This window comes from Chroicocephalus ridibundus, chromosome 1 (assembly GCF_963924245.1).
Source record: "Chroicocephalus ridibundus chromosome 1, bChrRid1.1, whole genome shotgun sequence".
Taxonomy (NCBI): domain Eukaryota; kingdom Metazoa; phylum Chordata; class Aves; order Charadriiformes; family Laridae; genus Chroicocephalus; species Chroicocephalus ridibundus.
In genome coordinates, this window is record NC_086284.1 from 196,619,547 (window position 1) to 196,641,403 (window position 21,857).

The following is a 21,857-nucleotide window of genomic DNA, read 5'->3' on the forward strand; positions in this document are numbered from 1 at the left end:
TCAACATGAGTCAGTGTTTCTCTAGCTGAGACGGCTGGGTGCCCTGAAGCGCCTCAGCCCCTGTCTTTTCCATTCCTTCTTATTCACTACAAACCATACCCAGCTTTTGAAAATTTGACATCTGCTAACATAGGTGTTAAATGACTCCATCAAATACAAAACAGCAGTGAAAAAAAACCTGTTCCTGAAGCATAAGACGGTGCACGTAGGATACCGTTAAGTTTTAATGATTCACATCATCTGCTCCCATTGACTTTGGCTGAGCTTTTCAGGGAAAAAGGAAGGTTGAAAAGAAGAAAAGGAAAAAAAAAGAAAAAAAGAGGCATTATCTCAGAAAATGGTATAACTCCTCCTAATCACATTTCTCAGTGCTATTAGGAAGATGGACCTTACTTGTTACTTACTATATTTCCAGCCTGCAAAAGAAGAAGGATATTCTCAGGATGAAGACATAAGAAGTTAGGACGAGGAAGACCTACCTCAAGGTCCCAGTTTGCCTCTCTAATTTGGGCAAATCATTAGGTCTAGGTTCTTACAGAGCTAAGGTAAGCCAGCTTCTTGCAGGCAGTTTCCTTCACAGGCTCTCCCCTCCGGAACAAAGGTAATATACAACCTTATCTGTTCATACTATAGTCTTCCTGAGGCAGAGGAATTGCACCCTAGAGACTCAAAGCTGTGTATGTGGGCATCTGCCCATCGTTGCCCTGCTTAACTTCCAGGAGTGCTGCCACACTGCCTGCAAAAAAAAAGAAAGACCCTCAGAAACCAACACAGAGAGAAGACAGAGCTGGGCAAGAGAGAAGAGAGAATTTTTGATTCATCAGAACATGCACAAATATATATAAATATATATATAAAAAAAATATATATATATATGATGATGCCACTGTCCTAAGCCTGTATCTACTGGCAGTCTGCAGTCACCTTGGATGTGCTCTCCATACACACACAAGACTGGTTCCAGCTAAGGAGACCTCATTTCGAGCAGGTTTTGCCTTCAGTCTTAATTCCAACACAGTAACAAGGGGATGATTTAAGTGTTTTGGGAGTTTTGTTAATGTCGCCTGGCAAAAAAAAGAAAGCCCAGAAGCAGCTCAGCAATGTATCTGAGAACATCAAGAGCAGTTAGGCGCCCATAGGACAAGTTGCGTATATTTGTACTGTGCCTAAGACAGTGGCTCACAGATCCTGGGAGAGGTTATGAATGCTCATGTTCTCTAATTAATTTGGAGAAGCTACTCAGATCTTCAATAGCAACTCACATTTTATAGAATCTAGTTCACCTCTGAGTGCCAGGAGCACAACATGACAGTCTCACCATGTAGCCTAACATCACACAATTTCTTAAGAAGAGACATAGGACAATATGCTTGGAAACCTCTACATTGTCTTTAGGAGCCATTCCCAGAGCTGCTGGAGCAGCAGCTGTGGAACCTTACATCCGAGTCCCAGTGACAGAACAGGAGCTGAGCAAGTCACTGAGGTCATTTAGAGTTATTGAAGGTTGGATGCAGGAATTTATCTTGGAAGTGGTAAAACAAGAGATTTCTTCTAACTGAGCAATATTTTTCAATAATTTACCATTTGTACTTTGGCCTACACAAAGATCACATTGTTGTTGTTTAACCCCAGACAGCAACTAGGACCATGCAGTTGCTTGCTCACTCCCCCAGTTGGGATGGGGGAGAGAATAAGAAGAGTAAAAGTAGGAAACATATTTTTGATACAGCTCACGAAACATGATCTCATTGGAGATACCGGAACTCGTACGACAGTTCTATGGGTTTTAATTTCTTAATGGGACCAGCACTGGGATGGCAAGCGTTAATGTATTGAAGGTTTACATACTTGAGGGGTGTAAGGCTTTCCTACCTCACAATCTAATTTTCCATTCCATCACTCTTCTTTTATGTTGATCACCATGCTCTGCATGTTTCTCTATTTTATACAAAAGAATTAAATCCTTGCCATAAACATTTCCAAATCTTCATTCATCAGTCCATTATATGCCTTCTTGTTCATAGACAAATGTCTTACAGAACTGGATTCAAAACAGACAGAAATGGCTTCTAAGAATATTAAAGAAAGTAAGAAAAGCAGGAAAATTTCAAGAGTTCAGAGCATCAGTCCCAAAGCAGGAAGAAAAGCAATGCAGTAGCCCATCTTTAACAAAAGGAATCATTTATCATGACACTTAAATGCATTAACAAGCCACGCCTGCGTCAGAATGGCTGTGGCAATGCAAACAGGCTAATGTGGGATTAGTTTAACCAATTTACACACACACAGAATCACAGAATGGTTCGGGTTGGAAGGGACCTTAAAGACCATCTAGTTCTGATCCCCCTGCCGTGGGCAGGGACACCTCCCATTAGACCAGGCTGCTCAAAGCCTCATCCAGCCTGGCCTTGAACACTTCCAGGGACAAATTAGAATAAAAGGGTGTCTCACATGTCCAATTGCTATGGAGGTCCAAGGCAGCAGGGAGAAATAGCTGTGAAAAATGCTCTGAAATAGCTGTGAACAAGGCAAGGTTACACTGGGTTCAAAGAAGGCCCAATGAATATGAGGTTAGAGAACATTCCACCACACAAGTGGGAAGGTTATTTCCGAACACAACACTATTGATCTTCAAATTCTGCTTTCTCCAATGACTTTATTCTACTTTCTCCAATGACTTTATGAAACTTTTTTTTTTTGCTGATATTTTTTTTTTCCCCAGCAGGATTAGCGTACATATATTGTGGAAAGGTTTTAATAGAGAAGGAAACTGCACCACTCCGGGACACAGAGCATTTCACCTGGGAGCAAGCAGCACCCCTTGGCACAGCTTACACCTACCCACTGCAGGCAGGAAAGCTGGAAGCTCCCAGTGCCCAACGTAATTGGGGACTTTTCCTGTCCCAATGCAGTCTTGCACTCAAATTAGTGAAATGTCATCATTTAATATTCCCAAGTAATTTCTGTATTTCCTTCTTTAAAAAAAAAAAAAAAAAAAGGTGCTTCTTTCCATTCTGCTGCTCCTTTCTCAGGCCCTTGGGCCACCGCTCATGCTGGGACTGAAAAGGCGGCTGAGAGAAATGTTCCAGCAAGAAACACGACGAAGGAACAAAAAGGGCGGCTTTTATTCCCATTCTTTATAAATACTGGCAACTGAAAAAGAAGAGTACAAATCAAAATGTACCAATAGGAATATGTATTTGAGGAGACACAGGCACCACAGTGAGGAGATTTTGTTTTTATCTTTTCTCTTTAATACCTCTCATAGTTTATTGAAAGTAATCGAGCAATGTGAAGTTAACGAAGGGTTTATAAAGAAGGGACAGTTCTTTATAAAGAAGTCTTCAGAAGTGATTGACCATCTTACAAAACGATTAAAAAATGTAGGTACTTTAGCAAGTCCTAAACAGAAACACATATTTAAATTTAGGCCTGTGCTTAAAGCAGATTGCTTTGTTAGGGTCCAATGTCTGAATCAAAAATCAGAAAAAGAACTCAAGTGCATATATATATATATTTCGATTTGTATTCAGGTTAATTAATTTCAACTGCTTTCCAGTTGAAATTGTTATAGGTTAAAATGGTAAAGAAAAAGAAGAAATACTGCTTGCCCAAGCAGAGACAAAGGTTAAACATATTAAGTCCAGAATCTACAAATAAAAATATAGACTCCTTTCCAGAAGTTACAGCAAGTTCTTTAACACATTTAGAGGCAGGTGTCGGGAAGTCAGACTACATCAGTTACGGTCACTGTTAATTTCAAAGGACAAACGCATGGGATGTTACTTCCGCACACACTACTGCAATTGTATTATTTATTTAATTAGTATTAAAATATAAGCTAATTATAACAAATTCAGTTCCTTAGCATGTGTCTACACTTCAGCCCGCTGCCCAGTGTAAATACGAGCCAGCTTGCCTGCCAAGAACAGCCTGCCTGCTTCAGCCAAGAAGTGGGGCAAACAGGCTCTGCTGGTACAGATAGGCACTTTCCAGTCCCCAACCTGGCTTGTTTCTAACAGCTTTAGGTTTTACTATATGGCACTGTTGCCGGCAGTGTTGACATACCCTCATTTTAATAACTCTGCGGACAGCAAGAAGCCATCAGCAAAACACACCGCGGTTCTCAAAAACAGCTTCAGAGCTGCGAGCTGCCGGTGAATAGCAGTCTTTGTGAGAGCAGCATGATTTATAATCGGTATGCAGAGCCCCCGTGATTAATATTCATGTTACATATCCCAGAATAAATAGGAGATGCCAGTCTGATCCAAAACCCTCTCAAATTGATGGAAATCTTTCCATTGACTGCAATGGGCTCTGGGTCAAGCCCCAAGCGTCCAAGTGTGTTTATATCTTTTAAAAAAGAAGGAATTCACTTTCCACATGTTTCAGTCCCTCACATTTATTGTCAGCAAACCCCTGGCAGAAGAATGCCTTCCTCTGCAATGGGACTCTTGCTGAAGCCAGTAGGAGCTATATATACAGAGACTGAGGACATAATCTCAATGTAAAACCAATAACAAATTGGAAAGAAATTTGATTTTGAAACTACACAAGACAAAATTCAGTGAGAAAGCAAATCTTTCTTCATAAGAAGTACAAAATAACTCAGGTTTTGCATACCTGCAGGTTAAGAAGGAAATTTTCAGTGAGGCACATTGAACCTTCATAATATACATTAAAAAACACTCGTGTAAATCTAATACCATTATAACCACCTTCCTTAAACACTGTAATTATAGCCTCCAAGGGTAAGTACACGAATGGTACATTAAATATGGCCATTTAAATTATTTTATGCAAAGCAAAGACTTTTTTTTTACTTATTAAAAGAATTTAGTACTACTTATAGGTGTCCCTGTTAAATGCCGATTGACAATGAAGTTAAATAATAAAACCTCATTTATTAAAATCCTACTTTATAAATCTTCTGAAGTCCAAGTCCTCTCACAATAGTGTACAGTAATTGGATTAAAACTACCTTCAAATACTTTCCACCACATCTTTTACATGAAACATCTTGCAAAACCCACAATGTCTATATAATCATTTTACAGTGATTACAAAAAAAACCAAAAAAAACCCTATGGAATTAAATAATAGTGGATTGATATGTATTCTCCTCCCCAACCAATAAAATCCTAGCACCATACAAAATATAATGATTTAAAACTGAGTGCTGGCTCTCCTTCTCTCTCTTTCTTTCATTTGAACAACCAAACAAATTATTTTCCAAAGCACGACTGTTAATATGCAGACTGGTTTCCAGAGTAGTTTTTAATAACAATTTTTTTTTCCCTTGCATTTTGCTTGAAGAAGAAAAGTAGAAAGTAAAAAAAAAAAAAAAAAAGAAAAGAAAAGAAAATAGAAAAAAGAAAAAGATACAGGAAATAAAGTCCGAAGGTCAATTAACAGTGAGTCCCCACGGAGGCAAAAGTGGACATTTCGCGACGGATGGTACTGAAAGGGGAGAGCTCCAGTTCTGTGGTGTACTCGTTGTCATTGTCATCACTCGTCACTGTTGAAGACTTCTGGATGCATTCATCACAGCAGCAACAGCAACACTCCATAAAGGCCCGGCTGAAAGGTTTGCAGAGACAGAAAAGGAGAACCGGGGTAACACAAGACTTAAAGAACAAAAGGAACTGACTAATGAGATGGAGGAGGTCCATAGTCTGCCGGGAGACCCCTGTGGACATATAGGCAGTCACAATGTTGCAAATATTTTCGGGAATGATGCAAAACCCATATAAAATGGTCAAAGCCACCACTGTGCAGTTCATCTGACTTTCCAGCTGAATCTGTCGCTTGTTCCCCCTTGTGCAGGCCTTTTCTGCCCTCCTGATTTTCCTTGCTGTTACCAGGGAGCAGGTAATAGTGAAAAGGGTGGGCAAACAAAAATAGCAGCCAAAGTACCACCAGAGTCTTGCCCCATCGTAAGTGAGAGCTAACACGTAGATGGTGTCAGGGAGGGCGGTGGATATCTTCACCACGCACCGCTCCCCCGGTGGGATGCCGCTGTATTCGGGGTCCTCCTTGGCCAGCTGGCGCAGCACGACCTCCGGCAGGGCCAGCAGCAGCGCGCCCACCCAGATGACGGCCAGCTTGGCCGTCGTGGAGGTGCAGTTTTCGATCATCTCGTAGTACATCTGCACGTTGGTGGCGGCACGAAACCGGTCGATGCAGAGGGCGCAGAGCGTGAATGTGGTGACTCCGAGAGAGGCCACCTGGGGAGGAGAAGAGGGGGATGCAAGTTAATAGAGGTGCTGCCTGGGGCAAAAAAAAAAATTAAAAAAAAAAAAAAATGAAAAAAGGACAGCTACAAGGGTACAGTCCATTATTCAGTGGAGAGTGGAAAAACTTCACCTCCTTCAAAAGTCCCCTGGTCCCCTGTTGATGGCAATCTTCTTAGAGGCAGAAGATGAAGGCCTGAACTCGCTCAGGCCAAAGAGGGAATTAATTTCTTATGCATTGGATGAAGGCTTTTACCATTGACCTGTTCCCTGGAAGAGGCTTATACTCTTTCATAGCTAAAGAGAGCTCAAATTGTACTCTGAAACGCCAGTCAGATCTAGCCCCTTGACTGACAAGGGCAAAGGAAGATCTAATTTAGGGGTATCAGTGTAGGAGACAATTAAGCATCATGGTGCTGAGCACCATCAAAGGAAACATCACAGACATAACTTGGCTTTCAGTGTTTGCTGAACTACCATCCAGCATACATCACAAGAAAGTGTGCCCTTCTGCTTTTCTGCCTACAAATATTTACTTTAGCTCGGCATCATCCTTTCCTGGAGGCACATGCAAGCATCCGTGCAACACTGGGTGGAAAAAAATTGGGGAACTGACCAATATGCAAATCTAATACCCTACCTCCCCCCCATTTTTCTAAGGGGTGTTTTTCAGAAAGATCAGTTCTGCCACAGGAGTTGGAATTTAAGTCAAAAGGGAAGAGATGGGAGAGTCTTCCTTCAGCAGAGGTATCAACTTATGCTCACATCACGTGTTCACCAAGCATGCAGGGGACCATAACATCAAATCCTTCCATATCTACAAAAATTCGGAACCCTGCAGATTAAGCATCTACCAGATGAAGTAGGGTCTGACAACTGATTTTGTGTATTTAGGCTCTTAAGTGAAGTTTTGACTGGATGTAGGCACGCAAAATCTTCCTGTACTGTGAGTTCAAAGAGACAGTCTAAAATCTTCGGACTTTCAGAGCCTGTGCAAAAACTATCTTGACTATTATAGTTCGGCTTTAATAATCTCTCTTCAACATTGCTTTTAGAAAAAAAAAAATCTAGGCTTAATTTCATAGAAAACATCTTGTAGGAGGGTGTACTGAAGGCTAGGAGAAATGGCAGAAGTTTTTTTGTTTAAATGATTTAAAGACAGAGCTCTCAATTATACACTGTAAGGAGCAAGTACAGAACAATGCATACGTTCTCTAGCTTTAATAACCATCATTCTATGCATGAATAGAAGTCTTGTACTGTCACAAAACATAATTTCCTATCATTTTATCCTGTTTATAATTAAATTTCCTAAAAACAAATTTGCAAGAAGACTATATACATTTTGGCCTAATCCTATTTCCAATAAATTCAACTTCAGTTCAAATTCAAAGCAGAACTCCCATTAGCTTAAATTGGAGAAAGATTAGGTGCCCTGTTGCATTCTAATTCATTTATTTTCTTGGCTTTGCATGCTTCTGTGATGCTGAAAATGTGTTGATGCAAAAGAAAGGAAACTGTTAAATAGAATTCCTAATAAATTTAAAGAATGATTACTTTTATCATGAATAAACCCCGTGTCTGTGCAATTAACTGGAAAATCCGGCGTAATAGTAGGCAGTTCACTAATTTTTGCTTACCCAAATTTGATGTGCAATGATATATTTAAATTTCACATCCGTACATTTTAAAAAACACTTCCTGATTTCCATAATTTTGAAATATTCCTGATTATGTATCTCTTGTAAAAAGTTCTGCGAAGATAGACAGTACAATTATGCACAATTATATAAATGTATCATTAATTTTGGCCTTCAATATTTAATGGCCGTATCAGATTGCTAAAATTGAATATCACTGAGAAATATTAGGCACTTGGGATTAGATCTGTCAGGCATTGGCTTAGTTGGGGAATTCTTTGAAGCAGCTTCCTAAAAGATGGGTAAGATGCAATCTCTTACTAATTAACTCGTAGGAATATTTAATGATGACAAAGCAGTACCGTAAACATTTTTAATAGGCAAACTTATTGATTTAGGAAGTTAAACTGCCCGACAAGTTTCAAAGAAAGCTTGGTAAATACAGCAAAAAAATAAAAACAATTAAAGAAAAATTACACTTACAGGGAAATCTTAATGAACAGTGATAAACTTAGCTAATGAAAGATAATTTTCATGTATCACTGCTGAGAGCCAGATTTATAAATTCAAGACTAGGGACTTTGTTTCCAAAACATTTAAATGTCTGTGCAGTCTTCAAATTCCTTGGAGTGACAGGAAAACCTTTAGCCAGAACATCCAACCTGAATAACAAAAGGATCAGGACTCAGCTCCCTACGATTACGGGAGACAGGGAAATAACTGAGACTCAGGAATGAATAGGGATTGGAATAAAAATTCAGCAGAACAGAAGAAAATCTGAGTTTTTGTATATTAACGTCTTCCCTCTCAGCTCTGACGTGAGCCTCTCCCCCTGCCCCCAACGCACAGGCTTTTATTGCTTTGGCATTTCATTGCAAACAGGCTGTTATACAGTGGCTAAGACATTAAAGCTCTGCAGCTGTTAAGGCTGGACTAATGAAAGAAGACATGTCTACCATGAACAAACATAACCTACGGGGTTCCTGTCACATTAATTGACCAATAACTTGGAGGTTTAAGACAGTGAAATAGAGCAAGAGGAAAGAACTAAGAACAGTGGAAGACGGCTTTGAAAACTCTCCCCTGGATTCACTGATGAAACAAGCTAAACAAACCTAGCGTTCCTCTGGAACAGGCAATGGTTTCCTACTTTCTGCAGATTAACGGAGTTAGTAATGCCATGGAAAAAGCTCGCAAAAAAACCAAACAAACACTCCCAAGCAGGTGAGCAGGGATTCACTCCAGCTGACTTGCTTAAAGGCAGTACAGCAATTTAAGGGGCTGATTACTTACCCCACATTGCAGACTATGAGTCATAGCCAGCAAAGTCAATGGGTGCTGCTCACAACCCACGCGGGTGAGAACTGGGACACCTATTCTGCACATTCATACTATTTCAATTTAGGGGTGTTTCTTCATACCAGTCATACTAATCGGGTTGTTCAGCCTGGAGAAGAGAAGGCTCTGAGGAGATCTTATAGCAGCCTTCCAGTACCTAAAGGGGCCCTACAGGAAGGATGGGGAGGGACTCTTCATCAGGGAGTGTTGACTGTTATGATTGGACACTGGGTAATGGTCTCAAACTGAAAGAGGGTAGATTTAGATTGGATATCAGGATGAAATTCTTTACAGTAAGGGTGGTGAGGCACTGGAACAGGTTTCCCAGGGAAGCTGTCAATGCCCCATCCCTGGAAGTGTTCGAGGCCAGGCTGGATGAGGCTTTGAGAAGCCTGGTCTAGTGGGAGGTGTCCCTGCCCATGGCAGGGGGGTGGGAACTAGATGATCTTTAAGGTTCCTTCCAACCCAAACCATTCTGTGATTCTGTGTAATTAGGGTTAAGCTGAAAACATGGAAGAAGCCAGAGAAGTTTCCTTTTTAGCCTGTTACATTGCCCCGAAATAACTACAGAACAAAGATAATTCATTTGATGGGGAGTAGATAAAGGACAAATTAACAAATCCTAAAGTGGTGCAAAGCTGCATGGAGTTCAATGATGCTCTTCTTGTTGTAACAGCTGACTTTCTGCTATGCTGATGTGCTGTTGCAGTCTTAATTCCAACAACCTGGCAGGAAATGAGGCAAGGCAAGGGCAAGTCAGGCTCAGTAGTTTTTGATCATCACTTAGTCGTCTGATTTATTTCCATATGGTCCCTATGAAGAGTCTCCTTCAGTCTCTAGACATTCAGGATGACACCAGTTTACGTCTTTCTCTTGCTAGATGGTAACAGAAAAGTCCCCAAGTTTCTAAATGAATGACCACCGATCTGCTTTCAGGAGGTGGTGAAGTAACCCCTGCTTTGAGGAGGTGCCCACACCGCTTGGGCAGAGAACTGCTGTTGAAGGAATTACCAGCTACAGCATACACGCACTAGAGATGACATTATTGTTACAACAGAGTCTCTTAACACTGTTGCTCCTTTAAAAGCATTGCCAGGGATGTTAGTGGGCACAGTCATGCTCCTTTGAGACACTGCATAAACCTTTTGTCATTAACTCACCAGCTGCTAGTCAACTGTGACAAAATTCATTTGGGGAACTGAGGCCAGAGAACAACAGTAAACTCATGAAATGCTCAGCTTAATTGCACCAGTTCTTCTCTCCGTCCCTCCAACGTACCCATTCCCCTTTCACCAACTTTAACAATTACCAAAATGTTCCCAGGCCTTCCCTGGCCTGTCCTACTTCTTCTGGCCGTGGTCCCACAGCTCTTGGCCCTGGCCTGTAGGAGCAGAGCCTCGGGCTGGCCAGGGAAGCAGTGCAGATGTAGTGCTATCAGCAATATCAGTGGAAATAAAGACTCCAAATTCTCTCTCACTAACACCTGCTTGACTAGATAAAGGTAATGAAAACAAAACCAGAAACAAGATCAGAAAAGGTCACTTGGGTAAAACGGTCAATGAAGACCAAAATTTGTGAGTGAATATAAAAAAGAGGTTGGGACACTTGATCCAGTAAGATGAAGACCAAGAATTGATATTGCTGCTATCTACAAATAAGTCTATCTTGAGATACAAAAGTTACTTAAGCCGAAGGACAGCGAATATAACAGAATGGGAACCAACCAGCCATGAGCAACTCAAGGCTGGAAACGAGACCGACCATTAATCATCTCAAGCATTGAGCATGCCTTCTGATGGAGAGCGGGGGGACACAGTGTAGATTGAGTTTATATGGAACAAGATAAAACAAAAAAGTTATGAGAAGTGGTTGCTTCTACCAGCTGAAGCTGGTTTTTCCAAGATAGAATATATTTTATGTTGATAACACAGTTTCTTAAACTACGTGGCACTCTTCCTTCGTTTCAAGGCAGGATGGGTATTCAATACATTTTCCTGTTGTAATAGGAAAGCTGAACTACAGAAAAGGTTGACGACCACTAGCCAAGCCATCTCTGAGCTCTCAGTGGCACTCTGTAGACTCTTTATATCCATTGCTGTTCTATCATATAAACAACTAATTTTTCCCCCCAAGCCATTATAGTCTATCATCTTATTATGGCTGTTCTATATCCACATCTAACTTCATAGCTTCAGAGTATGTTAATGCAACATGCCATGGTGGCTCTTGCAGACTTTCAGTTTTGCCTAAGATAAATTAACAAAGTTAGCATAACCTTCAATACCTTTTTTGTGCTACTCTACGCTTACAGTAGAGAGTCCAATAATAAGACTGGAATACCGCAAAATAAAAGGTCATGCCATTGAAAACAATCATTTAATTAAGTTTATCTAGATTCTGGTTTCTGTTCTTTCAATTTAAAAAAAAAAAAAAAAAACAAAAACAAAGAAAACAAACAAACACGAAGAATGACAGTCATTACTATAAAATAATAAAAATATATAAATATAATATCTCTACACATATTTCTTACATGAAGTGCTATTAAACATTAATGGCTTTATGCTGTAAGATAGGTAAGGGTCACTCAGTCGAAACACTACTGCGGTGCAGCAGAAGTAATACAGTAGCTAAGGGGTACTGGGGGCCAGGGGCCCCTCTCACATTAGCAATTAGCGTAAGCATTCTGGATGAAAATCTACATCACCTTAATTATCTAAAAGACATGATGGCAATTCTGGAAACTACTATCATGGAGACGTCCCACACACGTGGAACAACGGGTACAGTACGGCTGTTTCCTTTGTAGTACTATCAACATTCATATCTGGGAGACATAGAGCACATGTACTTTGCGTGTTTCTTCTCCTTCTGTATATCCTAAGAGTAATAGTGTTCAGAGTCAGAATCCACTTCCAAGAGCTGCTCTTGAATTCTGTTGGAAGGGAAACCCAAACAGACCGTCAGGGCACTGGAAATACTCATTAGTACACCACATGCTTATCTAGAGGGTTGGAAAAAATTACAAAACAGAAAGGGATTTAATTTTTGTTCATTTTCCTGTTTGCAATCTACCATGCTACCACATAAGTAAATTAAATTTACTTCTTTTTTTTTTTTTTAAAGTAAAGAAATGAGTGTCATTCTCTGCTGAGGATCAAATTCTCGTCACGCTACACAAGGGACTCCTGCACTAACTCTTAATATTAACAACGTGGAACTGCTGCTAAAAATCTGCCTCTTCTTCCTTTGCAGGAAAAATCCTGTCATACGGAGAAATGACATCCCGGTGCTCGGAGTCGAGTCAATGGTGCTGGGATCGCAGATGCTGCCTTCTTCCTCTCTGCACATATGTAACTTAAATATTACTGACCCAATTTTAAACCTAGCCTGACACAAATTCATTTCCATGCTGAAAGGCCACATGCAAAGTTAAGCCAAAAGCAAGTTTTTATGGACAGCTTATAAGCCCCTAAGGACAGGGCTTGCAGAGGAGGGAAAGACTGACAGAACAGCCAACAGGGCAGCTACTATCATCATGCCGCTAATACCTAAAGGGCAGAGATATATTAACACTTCTGTTTTAAAGAATTATTTATTGCGTGATAAGTGCTGAAGATATTCTGCTCAGTAAGAGACACATGTAGCCATTGCCCCAGAAAACTCTCAGTACGAAGCTTTGAAACCGCAAACCTCTCTGAGGAGCTTTGCCTACGACCCAGAGGACTTACGGGAGCTTCAGGAGCCCAGCTCCGACTACAGTCAAAGAAGAGACATAAAGAAGATGCCACACAACAAAAGACACTGAGAATACAGATAACACCCAGCTTTTATAAACTCCCATGAAAAAAAACGTATTTGCTTCCCTGAAGTGAAACTTAAAATAAGGATCTTTTCTGACAGCTTTGGAACAGGCAGAGAATGGCCACTTTCTTTGTGCCTCTCGCTTGCATCTACCAAGTAAAAGAGAGAAAGGGGGAAAAGCCTCACCTCAAATTGCCCTGGAGGGTCAGCTCCAGGGAAAGAGAGTAATTTGTATTCCAGGCCAAATCAATCCTTATGCTTTCCACTAAGATTACTAATTGTGAGAGCTTTCCTGAGCTGGAAGTTGCCCGCCAGGCAGAGGAGTGATGCCACAAACGGATTGCCGAAAGCACCTGCAGAGACCGGGCATCAGATTTCAGAGGCTTTCACTGTCAGCCTGCCCCAGGGTCAAGCCAGTCTCCTATGCACGATCTGGTCCAGATGAGGACACCACAAACTTTGTCTTTCTCTTCTTAGTGGCGGGTATGAGAAAGGTGTAGGGCCTCACGGTAATCAGCACTGAGCGCAGGGCTCAGTACCGTCACCAGCCTCAGCAGCTTCTTGCTCTGTGCTGGACCACACGAGATGGTACATCAGCCTCTGCAGACCCTTGTTCTAGATGCTTCCCCAGTTCTAAATCCTTACTCCACTACAAGAAGCTTTTCTCAGTCTGCTGGCATAGAAAGTGATGCCTACTTCCAACAACCCCCCTCAAACTCATCAAGCTTCTAGTGTAACCTCCAAGAGCAGAAGGCACGCAACTCAAGCGAGCTTCCTTTTAAAGCCCAAAAGATAGTTTCTAGTCTTAGTTGACACAACCCATTTGTCATCTTGAGCAAGCTGCTCCGAGCCTTAAACAACTTACTTAACCTCTTCACTACAGGCTTCCAGCATTAAAATAAAAAAAAATAAAAATGCTGCTTCACAGGACCGTTGCATTTAACAGCTGTGAAATATTTAGAAGCACAGTAAAACTACTGATTTTGTCTACACCCACACTTGTTTCTATCAAGGCCTAGCATAAATCTGTAAGTAGGGGAACTAGAATTATGTTGTTTCATACTCCTTTTTTTTTTCCCCCTAGTCTTTTTGCTGAAAAGACTGGACACGCTTAAACAAAAAGAAAAGGGTTCCACATCCTCAGGGCTTGTGGAACAGGAATTAGCCAAAGCTACTACCTTTGTATTGTCATTTACTCTGTATCTCCTGATTCCGAGCAACACTCAGAAAAGTCTATGGAAGGCAACATAAACACATTGTACAGGTAAACGCTTCAGACATGCATGCCTAAAGCCACACTTCGGAACTATCTGCAGAAAAGTGGCAAAATTTTAAGAACTTATGTGTAGAGGATTAAAACTACGAAGGAGAAGCGCATCTCCACACACCCTTATAGGCAGAGTAGCTGCCCCGGTTGTTCTAATTCCCTTCTCAATTCCCTCTCAGTGCATTCAAAACTCCTCCTCCAGGACAGTGCCATCATCAGGGTCAAGTGAAGTTCTTGGTGGAGATAATTCCATCCACTTCTATTAATCGTCTGTCTTTCTAGCTTTGCTCCCTAGCAGTTATACTCTTATCACCTAAAGACCTCATGAGAAGAGGTCAGTCTCTTCCTCAGTCATGTGCACAAGCATAGCCAAGACATAGTTTTAAAAGGTAGTTAGAAGTGACCAAACTGTGATACAACATATGGCTGAAATGACTGCTTAATGTACTTGGTCACAGCAGATCTTCATTAGGTATGGGAAAACTGCCCTTTAAATTAAATACTGAGGAGACCTTCCACTGCTCGAAGCTCAACATTTACCTATACAAACGTGCTTGAAGATATCATAAAACATTTCCCCAGACTGTGTGCGTGTGTGTTATCACTGGCAACAGATGTTTTGTTGAAATTCTGCACAATACCCATTAAACAGCACAAATAAAAAACAATTGGCCACAAGAGGTTAAACTAAGAAAACTCAAGGTTCCTCACTGGGATCACTCGAAACCTTCAAACGCAATACAAAGCATGCTTGAGTTCTGTTAAAAGACTGTGATCCCCGCATCACTTGCTCTGGATAATCAGACATCCCGCTTTCCCTAGTTATGAAAGTACAAGCTGGTATGAGAGAGGGCTCAGTCCAATAAGGGTCTGTGGTGCTTGAAAGTGAGATATTTCTGGATCTACAACTCTGGGTGAGACACGTAGCTCCCTAAACAGCACATAAGGAGACTTGGCATGCAAAAAAAAAAAAAAAAAAAAAAAAGAGATGCAGAACGTGGAAGAAAGACACACTTAAAAGAACAAAATGCTGGGCTAACTTACAGAAAACACAAACAACAGCTTAAAATCTGCCCATCTTCAGGAAGATGTTTCTATTTGTATTCCATGAAGGTCTGTCTGGAAACCTCTCCTGAACATAGCTGTCTACAGCTTTCCTCTCAAGGAGCTAAGAAGACTTCATCCCTCTCCCATTGTGTGAGAAGGGGATGAGCCTGCCCAGGTGAGTTACAAGGGAGACAACAGTGTTAATTCAGCCGTCAGATGAGCGCACGGCTGTGAACAGCCCTTGACAGAGCACAGAGCAGCAGCTGCTCACGGGGCAGATTTCATGACACGCTCCACATCTGCATCGCTCCTGGTGGTGTCAGCGCCACTGTGTAACGCCTCTGAGGTTTGAACAACACTTGGAAAGTGGCAAAACTTTGCTCTAACTCCCTCCTCCATCTCAGCGGGGTCAAATCTTGATTTCCAGGACAGCATCCTCCTCGCCAAGCTCAAGACAAGCTGTGGAGAGGCACAATCCACTAACGGGGTTCAATATCCATCACTCATGGCTACAGTTTACAAAGGAGGGGGAAATCCAGCCTTTTACTTACTGCTCCCGGGGTGATGAATTTTACATATGAGTATTATATTTAATGACTACTGAGTGAAAAATATATAGTTCTGGGAGCAACACAGAACCCCAAGGCTATATCTTTTTAGGTCTGTACCTTAGATATAAATTAATTACATCTCCTTCAGGGACAAGGAGAATGTTGTACTTTTAGACCCCAGTAATAATTAAGCCTAAGACAGGCACAATGCTACTGGTCCATCGCGACTGGATTGGTGCCAGTTCTTGAATAAGACTTCAACTCTAGACATCTGCATAACTTTAAAGTGAAAAAATAAGGTGTCATTAAAGCATAAAGTAAAGCAGCAGCTGAATGTTTTTCAGGATTACAGTTTTGAATTTTGGCAACTACATTTCAGATAAGTTACTTTCAGTTTGACAAACTCTTTAGTGCCCAAAGCTGCACAGCATGAGCAACTAATTTCGAAGGACAGCGTGGCCATGCAATTCATTTCAGCTACTGATCTTTAATTAGATTCATTTCTATTTTGTATGTGGATGCACCAAAAAAAAAAAAAACAGGCTAGGAAGCGCAAAATGTCACTATAGGAAAGTCCTGAAAACACTTAAACTACACTAGCTACTTTAACTGAAATGGTTACACTTTAGCTGAACCAGTACTACTTACTTACTTTACTGGTTAACATAGTAGTCCCATAACCCAATTCAGATATTTTAAAAGCTCCTAGTACCATCAGTTTCTCAAGAAATACATATTTACTCCTTCATGTCTTCTTAAACGCAAATAGATTAAGTTGTACTCCGAGTTTTTCAAACGTAGTGGTATACTACTGGCCTGGAATTCATCTAAGCGTAGCACAGCTCCACCCTTTGTCCAATGCCACCAGTAATGAAGTATATCACACAGGAAAGAAGCAACGGCAATTGAGTGGCAATACACATCAAACATCTTTCTAAACACTTAAAAATATCGGTTGACAGTTAATTATGTATTACTGTATACTAATGTGCTGTTGAAAGTGATATTTTGTGTAATAATAAAAAGTTGGGTTTGGGTTTTGGGGGGGGGGGGGGCTGTCTTTTGGGTTTTGGAGTGGGGTTTTTTTTGTCCCCCTAATATCTCATTCTCAGGACAAGAGAATCAACAGTCATTTCCTCAGCTTTCAGTTACAGAATAATGTTGAACATCAGGTTTTGGGAACACAGTGGAGGCAGCCAGAATTACGGGCTACCACCCTAGCACCAAGCCTCAGTGTTCAGTTCCAGTAAATAAATAAAGTGGACAACCTGAACGCTGCCGGCAGGACTCCGGCCAGCTGGCTGAGAGCTTCTTTGACAGAGCCTCTGAACAACCGCCAAGAAGCTGCGATTTAAATGGAGCTGTGGCCATTTAAAATAAAATAAAATAAAAAGATAAGCCAAATAAATAAGTGTGAGATTTGAACGCTGAAGTATAAATTAAGAGCACATAAATCACATTGATGGTCCTTTTTTTAATAATCACCTTCTCACAGCCTATCCCCAGTCCCCCCCCCCCTTCCACTTTCCTGAATCACTTCACTTTAGGAAAACAAAAACAAAAAAAAAACAAAAACAAAAAACAAACATAAACCAAAAGAAACTTGAAATGTAATTTGGAGAGGATTCATCGCCTTTCGGGATCCCAAGGAGCAAGGAAAGTTTGGCAGAACTCGCGCGAGTGGCAGGAAGAGCCGGCTGCGCTCGGTCAGAGGCTGCGGAACCCCCGATGCTGCTGGACCCGATGCGGCCACAACCTCCTCCTGTCACTGCGGGGCCGGGACGGGGCCCCGCTCCGCCCCAAGAGCCACCGGGAAACCCAGACCGCGCCGCAGCGGGATGTCCCCGGGCCGTCCCCGCCCGCAGCCAAGCGGAGAAAGGACGGGGAGGGCTGCTCGGGGGGCCGCGTCCTTTCGGGCGGCCGGGCGGCCCCGGGCCGGCGCATCCCCACCCACCGCCATTACCTCGATGTACGGGACGATTTTGCAGGAGAAGTCTTCGAGGAGCCACTTCTTGGTGAGCTCCTGGAAGATGACCAGCGGCAGGCAGAAGAAGACGATGAGGAAGTCCCAGAAGGCCAGGTTGGCCAGCAGGGAGTTGGAGATGCTCCGCATGTAGTAGTTGTGGCAGACGATGCACATCACTGCCATGTTGCCCATGATGCCGATGCCGAAGATCACCACGGAGAGGCACATGACGGCGTAGGCGCCGTACGACTCCTCGGTCAGCGGGTAGAAGGGGTTGCGGAGGCGGGCGCGGCGCCCGGTGGCGTTCCCGCGGCCCCCGGCGCTGCCCTCCGCGCCCCCCGAGCCGTTCAGGGGCAGCCAGCGGGGGCCGCCCGCCGCCCCCCTCCCCGCCGCCGCCGCGCCGGCTCCGCGCTCGCTGCTCCGCGCCCGCCGCCGCCCGGCCCCCGCCGCCCCGCGGGGCGCGCAGCCGCCGCCCGGCCCCGCCGCTCCGCCGGGCGCGGCGTGGGCTCCGCGGAGGAGGGCTCCGCGGCCGGGGGAAGCCGGGACGAAGGGCGTCGGGGCTGGCGGCGAGCGGGCGCGCTGCGGGGGCGCCGGTAGCCCGTTGGCCGCGGCGGGGGCCGGGGCGCAGGCAGCCCAGGCGCCCAGCACCTGGCAGAGCAGGGCGAGGGGAGCGCGGAGGGGCCGCATGGCCGGGAGGCGGCGGGGCCGGCCCGCTCCCCTTCAGAGGCGGCGGCCGCCCCGCTCGGCGGGGCTGGGAGCGGGAGACATGCCCGCCCGGCTCCCGGGGACGGCCCGCCTGGCCGGGGCGGGGGCAGCCGCCACGCCGCTGCCGCCGGAGCGCGGCTCCCGCTGCCGCCGCCGGGGTCCGCCGCGGGAAGCGGCCGGCGCTGGGGAGGGGGCGGCGGGGAGGCTCTTCTCGCCGCCTCCCGGGGCAGACCCGCAAAGTTGTGTCGCCGTCTCCGACGCGCCGAGTTAATGTAGCAAGTGCAGCGCCGGGAGGACCCCCCTCCGGCGCTCCGCCCTTTCCCGGGACCGCTGCCTCCTCGCCAGCAGCAGCACCGGCCCCGTGCTGCCTATTGACATCCTCCTGCCGCTGCGGGCAGTGGGTGGCTTTATGGGCGAGGAGAGGTCCCTTGTGGAAAAACACCTCCCCTCTCCGGATAATCGCGGGCACTAATTCCTCCTCTCCAGCAACCTCGGAGAAAACAGGTTGCTGCGCGCAGCTTAAGGTGTTTAAGAGCTTTGCAAAACTCTTGCCTGGGATTAATCACCGCGCCGCCTTTTAAGCGCTCTCATCGCGGCGGAGAGCGGCGAGAGCGAACCGGAAAAGTTGCTGCCGGCGCCGGGCGGGCGCAGCCCCGGCACCGACCCCCTGGGGGCTTCTCCTGCCCCCCCCGAGCCCTGCGGGGGAAGCGGGGCGGCAGCCGCGGCCGCCCGGGGCTGGTCTGCGGCGGGCTCGGCTCCCGGCTCCCCGCGGCTCCGGTCCGGCTCAGCCCAGTGCGGTGCGGCTCGGTCGCGGCTGCCGGGGGCGCGGCGGGGAGGCGGGCGAGGAGCGCGGCGGCCCCGCAGTGCGCAAGCGCCGCCCGGCGGCGCGGCGTCCATCCGCCGCCCACCCGCCGGGGGAACCGGGCGGCAGGGAGATGGGGAGCGGCGGGGACCCGGTCAGCCCTCCCCGCCCGCGGCCTCTCCCTGCGGGGATGCGCCTGGAGAAGCCGCTTCCCCGCCGCCGGCGCCCCGGCAGCCCCGGGCCCGCCGCCCCCCGGGCGTCTCTGCAGCCTGGCGGGTCTCCCCACGCCGCTGCCCGCGCCCCGGTCTGGGGGTCCGGCTGCCCGCCTCGGCTCGCAGGTGGCAGCTGGGCCCCGGGGAGCGACAGGAGAACGAAGCGCCCAGCCCCGGTACGGGGAGTCTCGCACCCCGGCAGGAATCCCGAGCGGTGGGATGCGGGAAGCTGCCGGCGTCTGGGTGGGAGAGGAAGAGAGGTTTTACCGGCCCGAGGGGGCACCTTGCTGCGGGGGGGAGAGGGCACAGCTGGGGGGAGAAAGGGGTGTTCCCGTATGAGGGCGCGAAATGGAGCAGAAGAGTGCCCTTGAAGGAGACGGTGTTCAAAGCATCACCCTCGCAGCGGAGCAGCATCAGAAGCGTCTCCAGATATTTTCAGTGCCTGGAGAGCAAGGTCGACGTTTCTTTCCTGTTTTGAACATCTGTGTGTGGTTTTCTTTCTTGCCTTTGCACAGTCAGATAAACTTCACAGCTCTTGCCCCTTGTTTCTCTAGTTTTTATTTAGTTCAGGGGTCAGCTTACCAAAGTTGGATATAATAAATATTTCACTGTAAGTTTCGTTGTTTCCATTTTTAAGAGATTTAGTGTAGCTTATTCCCAACAGTTTTAAAAGTTTTGAACTTTTAAAGCAGTTTGAGAAGCATTCCCCCCCACCCCCAACTTAACCCATTTGAAGTAAAAATCAGAAATTTAGTCAAAGCTACCAGAGCTCTGCATTTCAGGGACTGAAATCAGGATTGTGGATCTAATAGTTCTGTAAATTCTTTTCTTGTGAGCCAGTTGTATGTAGTATGTAGGTTGTGCTTGTACATTGAGGCCCTGAGGCCATTTTTTTTTTTTTGTATTAATGATCAACAAAGAAAATGACATAAATCTACAGTAATAGAAAATACACATCACATCCATGCAAAAAAAACCCCAATCTATCAAATGCAATAACAGAGACAAGACTGCTGCCACTTTTTGTCAATGGGGTTGAATCAAGTTGTAGTGTCAAAAGGATCCTTTTGTACGGATTGTTAATTATTGTTTATTTGTGAAAACACAGTTGCACAAATTCACTATCTGGCAGAGAGGTAAGCTTTAACTCACCAGGCTGACCTTGCCATCAGCAGAGAGAGAAAAGTGCCTTCCTGAGGTCATTTATCTGATATTAAAGTCCAACGTGTGTGGTATAAATTGCTGTCTGGAGGTGCCGCTCGCACACCGTCTACCCTGGAAGGGATGAAAAATGTGACCTTTCAATGGCGAAAATCAGTGAGTCCTTTCCCGTTCCCATCCAGGTGTAGTGCCATTCCCCTGGCCATGATGGTTACCCGGAAAACACACAAACAGGACAAATGGAAAGCTTTTCCTTTTCCTGAAACCATTCTCTCCCACATGTGGGTGAGGTGTGATTGTGGGAAGGTTAAGGTGTTTCTAAGCTTACGAGAATGATTGTAATAAGTTAGGCACTGCTGTGTTGAGTGTCCCTTAGTATAAGTCAAGCCGTTTTATTCTTCTTCTTTCTTAGCAATATCAGTGTCATCTTGTGGAGTTAAATGATCTAGCTAATTTTAAGCTTTCCTAATAAATAGTAAGTTTTGTCTAAAAAAAAGGCATCTATGAATGAAGAAAAAAAAGCAACAATACCTACCAGGAAGAGAATGGTAAATACCTCCCCCCCTCATATTTTTCTCCCATTTGTTTCTTCTGAGCTCAGCTGGTGTATAAAAGGAGTTAATGATGATAATGAGCTTACATTTACTGCGCCTTTCTTCCTGAAGAGTCCCAAAGGGCATTACAAACAGATATGATAAATTCACTGCTTGTTCTTAAAGGATACTGAGGAATATTGCTTCTGGCTTTTATATGGAAGGAGCAGACAGCAGTTAGCAGACATACTGCCCTTCTGCATACTTCTGCAAGAAATATGGATCAGGAAGAAGAAGGTTAAGCAGTGTTCAGTTTACGTCACTGATCCTTTAATGGTGAGAGAAGAACTGAATCGTACACAGGTTTTCCAGTCTCAGCATTCCGCCTGCTTTGCAATAGGGAAAAGTGATTTCTAAACACAAAAAACTCTCATAAATTATTATCCTTTGCTTATATTTTGTCACATTTCTCTTCATTAAGTATTTGGTCTGTTACGAAGAGCGGCACATGCAAAAAACCTGGATTTTGTAGCTTGTGGCCATATAACCACCGTGCCTGGAACGGCAGAGCTTGTTGTATTTATGTAGAGGTGACGGA

At 44.6% G+C, this 21,857-nt stretch overlaps 1 protein-coding gene across 1 annotated transcript; it reads right to left on the reverse strand.

Moving 5' to 3' along the window:
* Nucleotides 1–3,128: 3,128 nt before the first annotated feature.
* GPR37 (G protein-coupled receptor 37) lies at nt 3,129–19,118 on the reverse strand. Its single transcript, XM_063323305.1, has 2 exons — nt 17,844–19,118; nt 3,129–6,227 (listed from the first exon to the last, which is right to left on the reverse strand). Exons 1-2 carry the CDS (start codon nt 18,531–18,533, stop codon nt 5,409–5,411), a joined length of 1,509 nt encoding a protein of 502 aa, XP_063179375.1. The 5' UTR covers nt 18,534–19,118; the 3' UTR covers nt 3,129–5,408.
* Between the last annotated feature and the right edge of the window lie 2,739 nt (nt 19,119–21,857).